Source organism: Pistacia vera, unplaced genomic scaffold (genome assembly GCF_008641045.1).
Source record: "Pistacia vera cultivar Batoury unplaced genomic scaffold, PisVer_v2 Contig40, whole genome shotgun sequence".
Taxonomy (NCBI): Eukaryota; Viridiplantae; Streptophyta; class Magnoliopsida; order Sapindales; family Anacardiaceae; genus Pistacia; species Pistacia vera.
Window position 1 is genome coordinate 2,658,344 of NW_022196224.1, and position 19,249 is coordinate 2,677,592.

The 19,249-nt window shown below is 34.8% G+C and overlaps 3 protein-coding genes across 3 annotated transcripts; 1 reads left to right on the forward strand and 2 right to left on the reverse strand.

The window, feature by feature from the left end:
• Positions 1-505: 505 nt before the first annotated feature.
• Positions 506-3,839, forward strand: LOC116141662. Its single transcript, XM_031427144.1, has 7 exons — positions 506-656; positions 1,128-1,631; positions 1,745-1,894; positions 1,992-2,129; positions 2,287-2,334; positions 2,441-2,877; positions 3,189-3,839. The coding sequence occupies exons 1-7, from the start codon at positions 506-508 to the stop codon at positions 3,810-3,812; spliced, it is 2,052 nt and encodes a 683-aa protein (XP_031283004.1). The 3' UTR covers positions 3,813-3,839.
• A 9,433-nt stretch (positions 3,840-13,272) lies between these two features.
• LOC116141663 lies at positions 13,273-13,849 on the reverse strand. The gene is made up of 2 exons (XM_031427145.1): positions 13,433-13,849; positions 13,273-13,347 (listed from the first exon to the last, which is right to left on the reverse strand). The coding sequence occupies exons 1-2, from the start codon at positions 13,847-13,849 to the stop codon at positions 13,273-13,275; spliced, it is 492 nt and encodes a 163-aa protein (XP_031283005.1).
• A 688-nt stretch (positions 13,850-14,537) lies between these two features.
• LOC116141664 (protein ALP1-like) lies at positions 14,538-15,608 on the reverse strand. Its single transcript, XM_031427146.1, has 3 exons — positions 15,408-15,608; positions 15,081-15,306; positions 14,538-14,989 (listed from the first exon to the last, which is right to left on the reverse strand). The coding sequence occupies exons 1-3, from the start codon at positions 15,606-15,608 to the stop codon at positions 14,538-14,540; spliced, it is 879 nt and encodes a 292-aa protein (XP_031283006.1).
• Positions 15,609-19,249: the final 3,641 nt, after the last annotated feature.

The following is a 19,249-nucleotide window of genomic DNA, read 5'->3' on the forward strand; positions in this document are numbered from 1 at the left end:
GAAAGATGCATATCTTGAACTCACATTTGACCAAAAGGTTAGGGTGGATTAACTCTCTCTCCTATAGCTACACCGTCATTCTCAGGTTATGCACCTAAAATCCATCCATACTTAAAAAGTAAAATAATAATAAAAAAAAGTCTCAATAGGTAGGTAATGGCTACGATAATCTATTAATTTTGCATTACATGTGGTTAATCATTATTAGACTAAATGGGGTTGCAATAATAAAGTTGAAACCAATCATGTAACACTTGAGTTAATTTCTTTGTTTTTTAATTTAAATATAAAGACATACTATTATAGAGTTTTCCTGTAGCAGGTATGGGGACAACCAATTTTGCTCTAGCTGGTATCGTGACCGAAAAGCTACAGAAGAGAACATGAAAATTGGAAAGAAAGTTTGAAAAGCTACTTGATTGCTCAAGGTCTCTGGGATATAGTCTCTGGAAAGGAAGCTCAACCGAAAGAATCCGAACCAAATTATGAAGCTTGGGTAGAAAAAATGCCATGGCCTTGCATGCCATGCAAGTTTCCTGTGGTGCAGATACAATTTCCAAGCTCAGGGGCAGTGAATCAGCCAAGTATGAGTGGGAAGTTTGGCGGAAAAGCGTCCACCGCCATTGCGGAGGGTGGCGGCTTGTTTGCAGACGAAGGTAATTAATTCTAGTTTTATTATTTAGTACTAAAAAAAGTGTTTCTCAAAAAGGGTTAGGCTATTGTAACTCAAAATTTTTTTTATAAGTTTGTGACAAAAATTCTGATTATAATTAGAAAATATTTTTTTTATGATTTAATTCTATTGGAAAAAAAAAAACTTATCTATAGTCTGTCTTTCTTGTGAATATATATCCTAATTTGGTTTTTGAAGTGCATAAACCATTATTACAAGAGTTTAACTTTTGCTTGCGAGAGTTCATAAAATCTTTTTCAGCCACAGAAAAAGAAATTTAAGTTACAGAAAACTCCTAAAATTCTTATGATGTTAAATCTGTACACAAACAATAATTAACAGGAGTTAACTTTTGCATGCCAGAGTTCACAAATACTTTTTAACGTCAAAAAAATAAATTCTGAATTTCAGAAAATATTTAAAATCCTTATCATTTTATTATTTTCTTATGAAGAAACTCCTTCTGTAGCAGGAACTTGGAACAACACCTTTCAGTATGAAGCCCTCTACAAGGCTGTGAGCAAAGGCGATTGGGTGACCACCAAACATTTCCTTGATAGCAACCCACAAGCCGTGAGAGCGAAGATCACATTAACCGGTGACACTGCTCTTCATGTCGCCGTCCTCACCGGGCACGGCAAGCTTGTGGAGGAGTTAGTGAGGCTAATGTCCGACACAGACTTGGAACTCCGAAGTGGTCTCGGCTACACAGCCTTTTCCGTTGCAGCCATCAATGAATTCAAAGAAATGGCCAACATAATGCTTAGAAAGAACCCCAATTTGGTATGTGTGAAGAATGATAATGGACTAATCCCAATTGTTGTGGCCTCCCTTTATGGTTCAAAAGATATGGTTCGCTATCTTTACTCCAAGACTCCTATTGAAATTCTGAGTCCTGAAAATAATGATCGGAGTGGTGCCACACTACTTAATTGTCTTATCACAGATGGGATTTATGGTGAGTCCAGAAAACAGCGAGTTTTGATGAAATTAAACGATCACTTAAGGGATCGATGTAATAACTTTTCCAAAAACCTTGCTAGTTAATTTTTCTTTTGTTTATTATTGTAGATGTGGCTTTGAATCTGCTAAAAAAGTATCCACTACTTGGTGTCACAGAAGATTTTCATAGGAACTATGCAATCAAATTGTTGGCGCATAAACCTTCGGCATTTCCAAGTGGGCAAAAGTTTATATTTTGGAAACAGTGGATCTACTCATGTGAGTACTCAATTAATTAATTTCTGACCAATAATTTTCTATCTTATTGCTCAAATATGTGAACTGATTACTAAAATAACAATATATTTATTATAAGGTATGTGTGTGAAACAATCTGGGATAATTCACCACCATGATGATGAATGGCCCCCTAAAAAATTTGGTGACGATGAGGAAAGCAATATTATAAGGTCTCAAGAATGCTCAAGTTATAGCAATTGCTTATTAAGACAAGGTCTATTATCATTTCTCCTTTTCAAGTATTTTATATTTAATCATCAACTGCAATATTTTATTAAGTGATAGTACAAATAACGTGATATGTATGAATTTCTCTCTTTTTAAATATGCTCATCTCACAATTGTTTTCAATTATAACGTCTTGATTGCAGTGCGCAGTTTATTCATTGGACTAATTTGGAAACTCTTAACTTGCTTCGGTATGTAGCATTTCCTTAAAAAATTCCATCTATATATATGCCTTTCGGCGACAATAAGATAAATTTGTTAGAGCATTAATATTCAATAAAAAATTATCAATTGCAGTCCCTGACATGAAGCATATATATCATACAAAGTTGAGGCACGCTCAAGTCCTTGAACTCCTTAACTGCATTCTCAAGGAAATTCTGAAGTTAAGTAATACACAACTAGAAAGAATTGGATTTGATCAAGCAATCTACGATGCGATCAAGCACGGAATAATTGAGATTGTTGATGAGTTGATTGAGTGCAATCCTGAAATAATATGGAGGAAAGATAAAAAGGGTAGAACCATCTTTGCTAATGCACTTGTGCTTCGTCAAGAAAAGATCTTTAGCCATGTTTACAGATTGGGTGCTAAGCTTCGCATAGCAGTGCTTCGTCATGATATATTTGGTAACAATTTTTTACATCTAGCTGCCAAGCTATCTCCTCCTTCAAGACTTGATCGTATCTCAGGTGGAGCTTTGCAAATGCAAAGAGAATTACAATGGTTTAAGGTGAGCATACAAATACCCATGATCATTTTTTTTAACTATAATATTATATATACAAAACTGAGATTCTGATGAATTATTTTAACATCACATTAATCATAGAGAGTAATTGTCACAAAGTGAGAAAAACATTAATCATAGAGAGTAATTGTCACAAAGTGAGAAAAACATTAATCATAGAGAGTAATTGTCACAAAGTGAGAAAACTTGTACAAAATAATCTTTTCATCTCATTCTGTTATAACATAACAAAACCGTCCAATTCAAATGTGTCAAATATGTTTATATATAAACCATGCTCTATTATTTATCAGGAGGTGCAAAGCATGGTGCCACCAAAATACATGGAAGAAGTCAATGAAAACAACAAAGCACCAAGTGCATTGTTCTCAGAGGAGCACCAAGAGTTAATAAGAGAAGGGGAAAGATGGATGAAGAACACAGCAGCTTCATGCATGGTTGTAGCAACACTCATCGCCGCGGTAATGTTCACTTCAGCTTTTACGGTTCCCGGTGGCGACAATAACGAAACAGGTTTCCCCATCTTCTTAAAGTACGATGCATTCCTCGTCTTCGTCATTTCGAATGCTTTCGCCTTGTTTGCTTCTTCGACTGCTGTGCTAGTGTTCTTAGGAATTCTCACTTCACGCTACGAAGAAAGAGATTTTCTCAAATCCTCGCCGACGAAATTGATCATTGGTCTTTTCTCTCTTTTCTTCTCGATAGTAACCATGATGGTAGCGTTTGGTTCAGCTCTTTCAATTGTCCTCCAAGCAAGATTGAAATGGGTGGCCATTCCAGTCATTGTTCTTTCTTCAATCCCGGTTGTTTTCTTTGCTCTTTTACAATTTCCTCTTCTCGTTGAAATGGTCATCTGCACATATTGGCGAGACATCTTTGACAAACCGAAGAAAGGATCTATGTTAGAGGATAATTAATTGAATTTCTAATTTATGTATTTTAGCATGGAGGAAATTAATTGAATAACTTATGTTTTAATAATTATATATTTGGGATTTATTGTTTATGTTGGAATTGGGAGTGATTAATCTTAATTCACACAGCCCAAAACGTGATGAACACTATGAAAGAAAACTGATTTTTCTCTATTATTAATCTGAATGACTCAATTATAATGAAAATTTTCCATCTCTTTTATAGCAAGAGACTACAATAATAATCCTAATTAAAAACTACTTCCTAATTCAACTTAAATTAAGAAAAAGAAAATACATGTTCTCAAATTCCTATTCCTAAAACAAGAACTTAACTAAGATAATAATTCTCCTAAATCACAACTACTTTAAACAGGAAATTAAATCAAACTAAACATCTTCACTTCACGGTTGTGCCGTGGCATAAAGAAATCTTCGCCGTGGCGGGCGCTCCAATTCATCCGTTCCTACACTACTCTTTTGCGCACGCCGTGGCATGAAATTTTTCTTGCCGCCGCATCCAGCTTCTGGACACAACCTGGCCTCTTCCACTCTTTCAACTCTGCAGCCTTTTCTTCTTCTATTATTGCCAAGTTAAGACTCCAAAAAATGGTTTCAATTCTTAATATTAAATTAAAATTTGAAATATGAAACGTAAAACTAATAACATAATATTAAGATTTAAGATATATAAATAAAGGGAAATAAACAATAGTAAATTAAGGAATCAAGCTATTATGATGCAAAATTTAAACATAAATTGTGAAATGACTATTAATAATTAATAGAGTTAACGACTTTTCTCACCCAAATAATATTTTTAATAACATTTTCTCATTCACAGACTTTTAAACTACTAGTTTATTACCCAAATTTATATTTCAGTGATGAATAAAGTGCAAACTCGGTCTAAGTTGTTGAGGCCTTTGAAGAGAGGAGTCCAATGGGTTTTCTGGTGGTGGAAGGTTGGGTTTTAGTGTTTAAGATTGATCAGAATTTGATTTAGGAGGAGCGGCTATGTAAACCCTAATTATTCAATTGTCTGGGTCGACGAGAGTAGAGTTTGAAGGATTTTGGTGATTGATGATCGGAGAAGAGAATGGTGATGGTGGTGTAACATCACAACGATACCAAAATAAAAAACGGAATATAAATTTGGGTAGTAAAGTGGTATTTCAAAAGTCTGTGGGTAGGAAAGTGTCATTGAACCATTATTTAGGTAGAAAAAAGTCATTTACTCTAATTAATATAATGCAAATCCAATAATTAACTTTTTTTTTTTAAATTTTCTTTTATTAGTTGTACTTATAATTTGGGGATTCGTACTTTAAACCTTTGATTTTAATGCCATGTTAAGTTGACATCTCGCCTAAAACTTTAAGAAATATTTCCATATGTAGCCAACTTTACTAAGTTTAATTCCCAAAATGTAAGGGTTTGTTTAAAGAAGATTTAGTCATAAAATCACATAACTTAATGTAACTCTTTAACTACACTTGTAATGAAAAGTAACAAGGACAAAAATAGCTGAAAGGCATTAGACTATCAAGTCTAGTAGCATGGTCTAGCATGTTTTAATTAGACAATCAAACTACACTACTATATGCTAAACTCGATCTCGACTATTGAGTCTAGCATAGTCTAGCGCTATATATTAGGAATATAATATTTATTGTTTCATTAAGGATATAATTGATAAGTCATTGGATTTTATGACTGGATTTGTACGTTAAATAAAACTTGAATATTTAGGAAAACTATGATTATTTAGTTGACTATATATATATACTTAAGCTAGTAAGTGAGGGACTAACATTATATTAGTCTAATACATTATAGCACCACTAAAATAGTCTTCATTTGTACTTTGCCATGTATTAAAAGCTAAACTCATGTATGATATAATAATTTTAATTGAAAAAACTTCACAAAATGGATAATACATTACAAATTCAAAGATACGCGGGAAGTTGATAGAGGTACACATGAACTATAGTGATCTTAGTCGTATACAGAAGAGAAGTAATCAACAATTCTTTGCATCTCATGAGCAAAAGTCACATATCTTCGGGAAGAAATATCGGCTTACATTGTAAACGCGTTATTGGGTATCATGAGCATTTTATATCATGAGATTTAGGGTCTTTCTAACAAGTTTAAACAATTAAACTCAAATGACAATTAAACTTAAAGTTTAAGCAAGTGACATTATAAACTCAAATGTTATAATATAATGATATTTCCATCCAACAGATAAGAGTAATATAATATAACCTCTATAAATTAATAACCTGGACCATATAAATTCTATTAATTAATCGATAAATTAATAATTTATTAATTTATAGAGTATATTTACGATTCCACGAGCATACATTTAATTAGTTAAAGATTCGTTGTATTTTACCAATAAATAAGTTGAATATGAATTAATTCATTAAATATATATTAAAGCATTAATTTAAATTTATTGTACTTATGTACTTAATTAAATAATATTCATTTTATATAATTGCTGAGGATGATACAATAACTTTGGAACTTGCTACATGCAAGGAAGCACTCAAAGCATCAACAACACTTTATAATTTTTTATTGCAATTCTAGAATTCAACCCGAGAACTTTTAAATGCAATGAGAAAAATTAGAGATGAGATCTAATAAGATTTAAATTTAAAAAAAAAAAGTAACAATACAGTCATATTTTAATAAAATATCATAATTAATTAGCAAATTATTTATTCATGATATGAATGGTATCACATAGTTATGTAAGGTTTTCTAGAAGAATATTATTTTATTAATTTACCGAAATTATTAATTTAACCTACTAGCCCAAGTTGGAACAGTAAGAAATTATTATTTTATCGAGCTTTAATTTATAGAGGTTATACCATACTACTCTTACAAAGTTTGTATACAAAGGTAACTTTACAAAGTGATTACCCTTTACTTGACACATCATTTATCTTCATTTAATAAATTGATTTTACAAATTTACTCTCCCAATTATTATGTGACAAGTCACTTAGTATATAAATTTTGCAAGAGTAGTATTATTACAAATAGTCTTTGTGTATAAACTTTGTATGAGTATATTATTCAAAAGATAACCCTTGTTAGCCTAATATGTTATAGGGAGGGGTAAAGTTGTAAAATGCTCTGAAAATTAATTAGCTGTAAAAAAAAGGAGTTTTTTTTTTTTTTTTTTTTTTTTGGGTCACAATTAATCATAGGTAACAAAAGGGACAAAGTAAACAAATAAATCATGTATACATATCTATTTTGTTTAACATTTTTTATTTTATTTTCTTAATTTTATAATTTGCATCTCTCATATTATTATTTTAAACTATTATATCATTAAAAAAAAATTATAATAAAAACATATTTTCTTTTATTTAAATACTTATTTTTAACTATTTTATTGGAAATTATATGTTTGGATTTTTTCATATTTATTATATCTAATTATTGTTTTGTTTGTTTTATTTATTATCATAAAAGACAAAAGGATTTTTTTTTTTTCTTATTTTTTTGCCTTCTTGTTAGATCTTGTGTGTTAGATAACGGATTAAGCTAATGCTGGTTATCTATAAATGAAAATGTTACTATACTATAACGTTTGGACTTATTTTAATTCGACTAAATCTCTTGGTCTAATTGTTACTTATATTAAACCTTAAGTTTTANGGCTTGAATGAAACAATTGAGAAACTAGTGCTTGAAAATGGATAAATTAAGAGGGGGGTTACAAGTGCGATAGTCGTTGGTCTTTTTTTTGACACGTGTCTTGTTACACGAGAATCATTATAATTACAGTGAAATAAGACACGTGTGAAAAGGAGGGTCGTATTAATATTAGATCACTCTATTGGTTAAAGAGTTGATGATCGTATCAATCATTGAATCGTTCTAAATATTAAAGAATCGATGAACAATTAAAAAGAGAATTGATGATGTCGAATACTTCAATGATTGAATAGACGGAGAGTTATCCTATATTATCAGGGGGCGTTTGGTTGGGGGTTATGTGAGATTACTATGGTTAAGTCATTTTATATTATTTGATTACCATGTTTGGTTGTCAAGTAATATAAGATATCGGTAATCTTCAAATACCAATAGTGGTTACTATTGGTAATATTGAAGGTAATCTGATTATCTCCATTTTCTTAGGTATTTTAATATTACCAAATTTATCTTTTTTTGTTACAATTTTATCCCTTGTCAATAAAATTTTAGGACAATAATGCTCTTATTTTTTAATTTATTTACATGAATATAGTTTTTACTATTTCACCCAAATTAATTAACTTTTTGGACAAAATTACCCTTAAATTCAAAACAAATTGCAGCCCACCCAAGCCACCACCCCCACCCACCTGCCATCGTCTTCCGTCGGCAACCACCGTCGTAGCTAGTCATCACCGTCGCTGGAATGACGCATAGAAGGCCGAAAATGGTCGTCGTGCACCAATATGACCATTTCCAGCCATATATCTAGTCGAAAATGGCTCGATCGTGCCAGATTTGGCCGTTGATTGCTAGATCGACGGATCTGGCCATTTTCGGCCTGATCTCTGGCCGGAAATGGCCATATGACGCACTAAGGCTATTTCCTGCCTTCCGTGCGCTGTTAGGTTGCCAGCGGCTGGCAGTGACTTGGTTGGTGGGGGTGCTTTGTTGATTTTCTAAACTTTTATTATGGGGTTGTTTTTACAAAGTTTTTAAATTCAAGAGGGTTATATAATCCAAATAATAATTAATATTAAAAAATAATATAATAATGATATTTAATTAGAGGACAATTCAGTAATTTAAATAACATACCCACCAATTTATTCCTCACAACCAAACATATTAATATAGCATACTTACCAATTAACCAAACACATTTTCCTAAAGATTTCCAATAATTTTCAGGGGGCGTTTGGTTCAGGAATGTTAGATTACTGGGAATGTTGGATTACTGGAAAGATAGATTACCTTAGAAGATTACTGGGAATCTTTAGAAAAATGTGTTTGGTTAGTTTGAATAAATTGATGGGTATGTTTTATTAATATGTTTGGTTAGAAGGAATAAATTGGTGGGTATGTTGTTTAAATTACTAAATTGTCCCTTAATTAAATATTTTTATTATAATATTATTTATATTTTATAACTCCTATCTTTAAAAACCTCGGCAAAAACAGGCCCTTCCTAAAATGAACAATACACCCCCACTAACCAGCCACTGTCGGCCGCCGGCAACCACCGTCGGCGGCTAGAATCCAGTAACGTAACGTTGCATGGACAGCCAGTTGCGGTTTTGGTGGGATTATGATGGATTTAACGGTCCTGATGCTCCTGATTATTTGCTTTCTAATTTATACTCTGCTGTTCTAAGGAACTCAAAGGGTTGTTCCATCCGACGCCTCCTCGCCCACCGGCATGATGACTTCAGCATGGCTGGCTACCAGCCTCCACTGAGTGGAGAACTCTCAGGAAAATCAGCAACTCGAATTTTTCACTACTCAAAAACTGATGCTAATCAACACCTCCGGCGCAAGAAAGTGCTACAGCTCATTTCTTATGTTCAAGAAAGTTGCAATGCCAGTAGAGCCATAGATATTGGCCGAGCAGCTTTCACTACTACTCCTAATTTGATATCAAACACTATATTCTTCGTTGATGATTCATTTATTTTGTTTTACATTTATCTTGGGAGAGGATTCAGGAGAATTAAAGGACCTTGTGCAAAATTCTGTGCTCAACTTAGATTCTTTAATGAGTATTTGCCTGAAGATAAAGATCCTGCATTCATGGTCGGTGATTTGTTTCGTCTCTGTTCTTGCTCGTTGCAGGTAAAAAAACAGAAGGTAAAATTTGTCTTTTGTTGGTCAGAAAAGAAGGGAATGATTTTTCTTTTCACATTATCACTTCTACTGATTCAGGGTATTCATGGTGTTTCCTGAGCGTTCCTTTCTATATGATTTCAGGATCTTCTGTTTTTGGCTTGCAGTCATCCAGAAAATAGAAGTATTCTGATTAACATGGAGGAATGGCCTGAGTGGATTTTGGAGATTCTTATCTCTAACTAGAGGTAATCGAGCCAACTTCAGTCTCTTTATGTCAAGATGTTTTCTTTAAGTAAATGACTTTTTGTTGCATATGGAGACAAAGGTAATGCTTAGTTAGGATAAGAAAATTGGTGGGCTTAGTAATAGCTACAAGCATATTATCTTATTGGATAAAGTTTCCATGTACATGCCAACTTCTTGTCATAAATAACTGCATGACTTGTTCTGATAGATAAGTGCAGCGAACACTCTGGCTCACCAAGCATGGGAGATATAGAGGACCTAATACACAACTCTCCGTATCATTGTGGAGCATTCAATGCGAGAAGGATGGATGGAAGGTTGATGTTTATCTTATTTTTTATTCCATTTGAAGTCAAAAGTAACCTGGAAATTGGTGTGCTAAAAACTGTATGCTGCATAAAAACTAGTTTATTCAATGGCCTGAACATGCTCAGGTGCCACAAGACATGGCCGCTTAATTATTTTTCCTTGCTTCACAGGTTCATGGTGGATGACTTCTGTTATCCTGCTCCAATTAGTGCATTTAGAACTAGGAATGCCAATTCATTGATGTGTATATTTCATATTTACTGATGTACCCATGCAATTGTACACTATATTTTCATCAATTCTCATTTTCATGTGGTCAATCTTTTGTTACAGCTGCTGATGTTTTTCTATGGAGGAACAAGAAAATCTCTGCAGGTGTGCTTGGTGGTGCCACTGCTATGTGGATTCTCTTTGAATTACTTGAATACCACTTACTTACACTGGTCTGCATATATGATACTGCTCTTGCTGTCCTTTCTTGTGGTCCAGTGCATCCAAGTTTATCAACAAGTAAGGTCTTGGGTATTTGCCCTATCATTAAATGTCTTTGAATTCTATTAAGCCTTAATTTCTCCTTTCTTTGAAATAGGTCACCTCCTCAGATTCCAGATGTTAAAATCCATGAAAAGCATGTCGTGGATATTGCTTCTCGCTGACATATGAAATTAACCGAGGCTTGGTGTCCTACGAGATATTGCATCTGGGAGAGAGTTGAAGAAATTTCTTGGTGTATGTTGCTTTTAAAGCTCTACTGTTTTGACATTAACTTTATGGTGCAAGTGCTTGATTTGTTGCTTGAGTTTTATTGGATTAACACCAAAGTCCAGTGGACACAAAGCATACTTGGCAATGAACTTTACTATTTATCTCCATAGTCCACCCTAAGTATATGGTAAATTGATAACTACTGCACTGTTTTTTTGCAATTGACATATTTCTGTTCTTTTGTTAATTAGGTCATTGCTGGTTGTGGGTTCTGTCAATCGTGGGTAGTTGGTGCAACTTCCTGACCTTGTTCTACATATGTAAGTGATCCGTTTATTATTTTTCCTCTTTTATAAAAGAAGATGCTATTTTTGCCTATTCTTTGGATTTTGAATTTGATTGTTGGAAACAGCCTTTGTTTTGCTCCACACCGTGCCTATGATTATGAGAAATACGAGGACAAGATTGACCATTTGCTGAGAGGCACTAATTGAGATCAAGAAGCAATACGCTGTGTTCGATGAAAAGGTTTTGAGGAAAGTTTGAGTAAAATCCCAAGGGTGCATTGAAGGACAAGAAGAAGGAATAGACAGAGGATCAAGGTTTTGACAAAATTTGAGTTGTAGTTTGTCGTCCATTAGAACTTTGATTTCCTTTTTTATGTTTTAAAATAGCGTTTGAGTGCACACAATTAAACCAAATAAATATGTTTTCGCAATGATTTTTAAATTTTCTTTCTGGGATTATTTATTGTTGTCATTTTTTTTTATTTAGAGGATTGTCTTTGATGAACAATCCAGTTGTCCTCTATTAGGGTGTTGCAAATTTTATTGCTTATTCTTTATATGAATTTAGTAGAGAACTAATTTTGCTTATCATATGCACAAGAATTTATTTAAGATTGACAACATGAAAATGAGAATTGATGAAAAAATATAGTGTACACCTGCAGAGAGATTTTTTTTTTAGCCGAAAACTGCAGTTTTTTTTTAGCCAGCAACTGTTGTTTTTGCAGTGTTTGTGGGCAGCAGCTATTTTGCTTATTGGGTTTTTTTTGCTGGTCTTGTATAAGGGTTGCCTATCTTGCAGCAGCCTGTGTGGCTTTTTAGCTGTTCTTAACGGTTGGCTATTTTGCTTATTGGTTTTTTTTGCTGTTCTTGTATAAATAATCAGTTTATCACTTGATTATCTGTTCCATTTCATTACCACCATTACAGTTTGTCATGCATTTATCTGAAGCAATGTAACAACAAATGAAAATATTTAGAACAAGATTGTAGCATCTAACACAACCAACATATATATTACACCCAACCGAAAGCAATCTAGAAGCAATAACTCATAAACATTAAACTTAGTACAGATTTTTACAAGAACAGAACGGAAAAGCGGAGTGCTTGAAGTTTCGATTTCAGTTTAGTTGGAGCTCTATAGTGAGTGGATCAAACTGTGGTCAATCATGCCTCTATTCTTTCCTTTTCCCTGCAAATAAAGATAATCCAATAAGACGTTGCAACAACAAAAATCATGCCTTTAAGAATTACTCACCATGACAAAAGATGTCTTAACACTTTCGCTGTCTTCAATGGACATTTCAAATGCTCTGGTTACTGACCTTGGACTTCTTTCCTTCGTGTTCAATTACAAAAGCCCTCCTTGACGTTGCTTTCCTTTTACTGGCGGGTGATCGACAAAATATACATCTACTGCCCATGTGGGAACCTAAACCCATCACTATTTCAGTAACAAACACATCAAAAACATCTAAGGATTTATATGTCCTTAGACAAGACAGCATAGACTTAATTACAAGTCAAAAATATTTACAACCCCGTCAACTTGACTGTCTTAGGGGCTAAAAGGTGGGCAGTAGACATTACTTTCGTTCAGTATGCGCAAGACATATGTCCTCTTAAGTGACTCCGGCAACCCCATGAAAACATCTATCTTGTGCTGATCTTTGCACATTACCTCCAAAACATCTATCGTCTCTGTTGGGGTTAAAAGTCCCAATTCTTCAATTTTTGCAAACAAACGCTGACTTCTATCCTCCGATTTGTCAAAAGTTGCGGCAACCTTTTCCATCCCTCGGGAAGCAACCTCATACGTATCCCTCCACTTCTTCATTTGGTCCACCATTTCAGAGATTCCATCATCATTTCTTTTTCTTTTGTTGCTACTAGATGTCCTACGAGTTCCACTAGCTCCAGAGGCAGCCACATCATCCTTGTCTGGAACGTTACTCCCTTTATCAGCATCAACATCAACATCCATTGATTCATTGTTGTTATCGAGAATTTCTGAATCAAGATCTTCAACCGCATCAGCTGGGGTCTCCGCTCTAGCTCCACTTGCCCGGTCCCTACCGAAAAACAATGGCTAATGTGTCGTAGTGGGGGAAAGGTTTGTTCCTTAATCCTTGTGCAGTTGGATGGCTCTATTAAAGAAAAAAATGATAGATGACATTTAGAATTAATATACAAATAAAATTTACTGATGCATTCAAGATAGAAAAACCCTACCTTCACCCATTCCTCAAACACATCATTGGTTGCAGTTATGCATTTATCTTCATCATTCCACCCAAAGCCACTGCCGTGATTTAACATATCTGAAATGGCAACATACTGCCTTTTCCATAGCTTGTATCGTGATTCAATATGTGGTGTTGCCTTAAACCCAGAAGATGGAATTCTTTCTGCCATCATTTTTTCTAGTTGGACAAGAAACCTAGTTTTGAAAGTACCATTGTCAGCACCCCAATGACGGCATTCCTTCAAAGTAAGCAGACAATTAGCTAAAATGGCATCCTCCTCTTTTGTACATTGTCTTTTCCTTCCAGTTCCACCAGCTTTTTTCTTCCCTTTATTACTATTGCTTGGGTCATACATTGCCAAAGGCATATCCTGACTTCCACTAGCTGTTGCCGACTTATCCATTGTTGAATGAACTATTAAGAAAAAGAAATTAAACATTTATTAGGCAAATAATTAAATCTTGAATCATACTACCCCTTACTAAATAATAAAATTCAGGAATATATTTATACAGTAGAAGATCCATAAAGAAAAATATATAATCTAAGACAAATTGATGTCAATAATACAGAGTCAAAATTTGGTCCAACTGGAAAATCTTCCCAAGTCTAAAATAGTCCACCCCATGCAATTTTGAATATGAAGAAAAAATTATTATTCACCTGCAAATATCACTCACAACAACAACAACCCAGAACCACTTCCACAACCACACACACAGAGTCAAACAACACAGAACTCCAAAACACCCCAGATTAATCCAAGAACAAGCAAATACTGAATTATATCAATTCATATATAAACAGAACTACAACAGTACACCAAGTCGGTTCCAGCAACAGCCATAGACCAACAGTAGAAGAAATTAACCAGAACCAGAAAACAACAGCTATAATAAGAACAAAATAGCAAAAACTAGTAGAATATATTTATACAATATAATATTTAAAAACAAAAAACATATATTCCAAGACCAATAATTTACATTCAAACGTCAAATGTCATTATGCCATGCAATATATATACAAAGTACAAAACACCATAACTATTGTCAGCCAAAGAAATAACACCCTAAACTAATTACAATAGCCTAAGATTGTTGCCAACTTTCAAACATCTGGTGTGCTAGATTATCCCTCCATGCAATCCATGCATCACTTGGCTCCACATGGCTTATAAATTCAGGTTCGGGATCGGCTTCCGGTGGGGTATTGTTCATCTCACCAACCTCACTTTCCATAGGGTCAATGGCCATCTCAGACCTAATGTAGTTATGTAACAGGCAACAAGCGGATATTATTCTGCACTGCGTTTTGATAGGGTAGAAAGATTTCTCACTTAGAATCTTCCAACGGGCTTTCAAGAGGCCGAAACATCTCTCAATGCAATTTCTTGCTCGGGAGTGTTTCATGTTGAAAAATTCTTGAGGTGTCGTTGGTTGGTAACCATCTCTCCACTCATTCAAATGGTATCTCTGCCCTCTATAAGGTGCCAAAAACCCATTCCCATTGGTGTAACCCGCATCACATAAATAGTAAAAACCTAGCATGATAATAAAAATGTCAATTACAGATACTCATCTAATCATTCACCGTTATTGTAATGAACTTGGAAAATTGTATAGAAACTATACCTTGAGGGACCTTTAATCCATTTCTCCTACTAATTGCATCTCTAAGGACTCTACCATCAGCAGCTGAACCTTCCCACCCAGGGAGAATATAAATGAATTGCATTTTTGGTGTGCAAACAGCAAGAACATTCATCGCAATTTCATTTTTCCGAGTGCGATACCTAGGTTTATCATGAGCGGGAACTTGAACCCTAATATGTGTTCCATCTAATGCACCCAAACAATTCTACCAAAAGGATAACACAAATTTAATAAATTAGTGTTGTACTAAAAAGGAACCTACATAAAAACTACCATAATATATTGTTTAGGTTCTTCATTATGTACCTTGAACCATTTCCAGTGTTCATCTGTTGAGTCCTCCGTGATAGGCTCAGGTTCTTTCAGTAAAATTGTATGCATTCTTAAAACAGCGTTCAACACTGCATGAAAATTTCTACTAACTGTCTCACCGGACCTAGCTAGCTGGCGGTTTAAGACTTTGTTCTTGATATGGTGTGCACAAATGTGAAGAAAACTACAAACCATTTCCTCTACGGATGTATTTCTATTTGATTTTAACCCCCCTTCACGTTGAAGTAACGCACATAATTTTTCAAAAGTTGTTATATTCATTCTACAGTTCACTACACATTGGTTATCATCTTGAAAAATCATTTTTCGTAAATTGAGGGTCCTAATGGTATGGTTACTGCAAAAGTTACCCGCATATGATATGCCCCGTCTATGTCTATTCCTATTCTTCAGTAGCAAAGCAATCGTCGTAAAAACTAGTATGATGTTTAGGGTGTCCATCATATGAAAATACATCATCATAACTGACACCAAATGCTTCTACCTTTTAGTTAAACGAGCCATTACTGTCCATAGAGGAACATTGGATTATTGTCATATATGAGGGAAGAAGACATAACATAATATTTGAGGGAAAAGGACATAACATACATAAATTTCAAACATATTTACAACCCCATCAACTAGACTTCAATTCAACACCAAAACATCGGGCTTAAAACTGACAGAATACTAGAACAACATATGATGTAACAATTACTTTTTATCAAGCCAACAGCTCTCTTTTATTAATTTTCTATTGTAAGTCACGGCCTCATCTTACCGGAGGCACGATCAGGTGGAGTTCATAAAGCACCAACCCGCTCTTTGTGACTCTACTCATTCTCTCTTTATTCTTTCTCACTTGAATGTCACGACCTCATCTTACCGGAGAAGAAGACTGACATGGATGGCAACGTGCATACTTATAAAGCACGACTGGTTGCCAAAGGTTTCAAACAAATTCATGGCATTGACTATGAAGGAACCTTTTCGCTGGTTGCCATGATTAAATCCATCCAGATTATGCTTGCAATTGCTGAATATCATGACTATGAGATTTGGCAAATGGATGTCAAAACTGCTTTCCTGAATGGAAACCTTGAGTAGGATGTGTATATGACACAAGCTGATGGTTTCGTTCTTGATAGCCAAGCTAATAAGGTATGCAAGTTGCAAAGATCCATTTATGGACTCAAGCAAGCTTCAAGGAGCTGGAACATTCGTTTTGATGAAGCCGTAAAAGAATTTCGTTTTATCAAGAACGAAGATGAGCCCTGTGTTTACAAGAAAGTGAGTGGGAGCGCAGTAGCATTCCTAGTGTTGTATGTCGATGACATACTTCTGATTGGGAATGATATACCGAACTTACAGTCGGTAAAGACTTGGTTATCCAAGTGCTTCTCCATGAAGGACTTAGAGGAAGCAGCCTACATCCTTGGAATAAAGATCTATCGTGATAGATCGTGTAGGTTGCTCAAACTAAGTCCGAGTACATAGACAAGGTACTGAACACATTCAGTATAGAAAAATCCAAGAAGGGATTTCTTCTGATGGCATATGGTGTCTATCTCTGTAAGGATATGTGTCCTTAACCACATAATGAGAGAGATAGAATGAAGAGGATCCCACATGCTTCAGCAAGTGGATCCATCTTGTATGCTCAGATTGATATCTAATGTGCATTCAGCACTTGTGGTGGATATCAATCAGGCTCAAGTGAGCAATATGTTATGTACTTAGATTGATGTCTTATGTGCATTCAACACTAGTAGAAGATATCAACTAAATCAAAGTGAATGACACTGAATGAGTGTCAATAGACATTCTTAAGTACTTGAAAAAGGCTTAACAATATATATTCTTGGATTATGGAGGGAAAGATGAGCTCACTGTAAGGGGATACAGTGACGCTATTTCCTAACAGGAAAAGGATGATTATAGTTCGCAATTTGGGATTACACAATTTTGTCTCAATGTGACTACAGTGAGCTGGAAGAGCTCGAATCAATGTATTGCAGCGAATTCTACAATTGATGCTAAGTGTATCACATTTTTAATGTTGCCGTGTAGGCGGTTTGGATCAAGAAGTTCATTACTGAACTTGACATGATTCCAAGCATTGCTAATCCAGTATAGTTGTACTGTGATAACAATGGAGCCATTGTTGTGGCTGAGGAATCACGGTCTCACCAGTAATCCAAAGACTTACTTAGTTGATTCAATCTGATATGAAGGATTGATAAGAAAGGAAACGCGCAGAATTGCAGAATACCTACTAACCCACTATTGAAGTTTCTGTTGTAGCAGAAGCATGATGAGCACTTGGGTCATTCAATGTTGAGTGCATGAATGACTGGCTATAGTGCAAGCACTTAGGTCATTCAATGTTGAGTGCATGAATGATTGGCTATAGTGCAAGTGGGAGATTGTTGAAGTAGGTGCCCTAGAGCCAATCAATTATTGTGGAATTGACTCTTTGTAATAATATTCATTAATCAATAAAAAGGCATTTTATACTATACAGCGTAAATAATTATTATTGCAATATGTATTGATATATGTCCTAAGAATGGTAGAACCATGACGAAGGTATCAAGAGTTTCAAATCTTGATAGTGAGAACCCTATGAGCACATATGGTGTCCATTCTAGAAACGTCTGTAGCCCCAGTATTATTCTGAAGTAAGGGCACAAATAATACGGTAAGGCTATCATAGTGTTGAACGACCCTGTCGAAAGGCAGTGACTGATCTCACTTGTCAAGGTTGTTTGGTGACAACCTGGTGCAACACATGGGTGGTTGCTGTAGGCGAATACACCGCAGCAAGTTCACTGGACTGACCCACCAGAGGATTCCATATGGATGGTAACCCTAGTGTCTATGGAAAAAATCCTCTAACGAATGGTGGTGCATGTGATCCTTAGACTTGAGATCACCAGAGCGCCTTGTGCACCGATTGGTGCAGTTTGACACTAGCCTAAAGCAGTTCTTTTCAAAGCTGTCAATACGGTGGTGATTGGCTGCATCAAGGAGTGTATCAAGACTAGGGTGGATTGACAGAGGATTTATCACTCCCGGGTACGGGAGAAGTTATCTCACGGCGCAATTCAATATATGGCAATGACACTAAAACTGTGGCCACAGTGGGATTGAGTTGTTGCTCTATCCGAATTATAATACAGGTCATTGGTCCAGAAACTGAATACATAATATCGAGAGTAACCGAAGGTTGACACTATTTCTATGCCTTTATCTCATCGAGATAACATATGATGAAAGGATCGAATTGTACGGTAACCATATCATTGACAGGTAGCTACTTTGCTGAATCCAAATCTATCGGGTGGCCATGATGCCTTGTTGGGGGCCAATCTTGGTCTGTGTATTAGTGAGACGATTAATTGGTGTTAATCGCGATACTATACACTGCCGGTATGATGAGGAGCCTATGGGTCACACACATAGAAGATAATTTAGGACTTAGGAAGAAAGAAGGGCGTTTTCGTCTTTTTAGGCGAAAGGGTATTTTGGTAATTTCACAGTGCAATTAAATTTGCTGAGGTCGTAGCCTTTTTTAATTTATTAGAAAAAAATTAAATAAGTGAAATTACGTTTAAATATGTGTTCGTATATATTTAATTAAATCATCATTATTGTTAAATTTTAATATATAGATTAAATATATATTAATTGAGTTTAATTGAGATAATGATGAAATAAAAAAATAAAAAATCTAAGTGGGAGTGTTTGGTAACATGGGGTGTTTGGGTTGGAGCCCAAGCCTATTCCATATGGGAATAGGGCATTAAAATTTTACTATAAAAGAAAAAAAA

Coding starts and splice junctions, on each gene's coding strand:
- LOC116141663 (XM_031427145.1), bottom strand. CDS start 13,849: ATGGATAAGTCGGCAACAGCTAGTGGAAGTCAGGATATGCCTTTGGCA. Junction 13,348..13,432: donor TGTTTGAGGAATGGGTGAAG/GTAGGGTTTTTC, acceptor TTTCTTTAATAG/AGCCATCCAACTGCACAAGG.
- LOC116141662 (XM_031427144.1), top strand. CDS start 506: ATGCCATGGCCTTGCATGCCATGCAAGTTTCCTGTGGTGCAGATACAA. Junction 1,632..1,744: donor TATCACAGATGGGATTTATG/GTGAGTCCAGAA, acceptor TTATTATTGTAG/ATGTGGCTTTGAATCTGCTA. Junction 2,878..3,188: donor GAGAATTACAATGGTTTAAG/GTGAGCATACAA, acceptor ATTATTTATCAG/GAGGTGCAAAGCATGGTGCC.
- LOC116141664 (XM_031427146.1), bottom strand. CDS start 15,608: ATGGTTTGTAGTTTTCTTCACATTTGTGCACACCATATCAAGAACAAA. Junction 15,307..15,407: donor AACACTGGAAATGGTTCAAG/GTACATAATGAA, acceptor TCCTTTTGGTAG/AATTGTTTGGGTGCATTAGA. Junction 14,990..15,080: donor TGGATTAAAGGTCCCTCAAG/GTATAGTTTCTA, acceptor TTATCATGCTAG/GTTTTTACTATTTATGTGAT.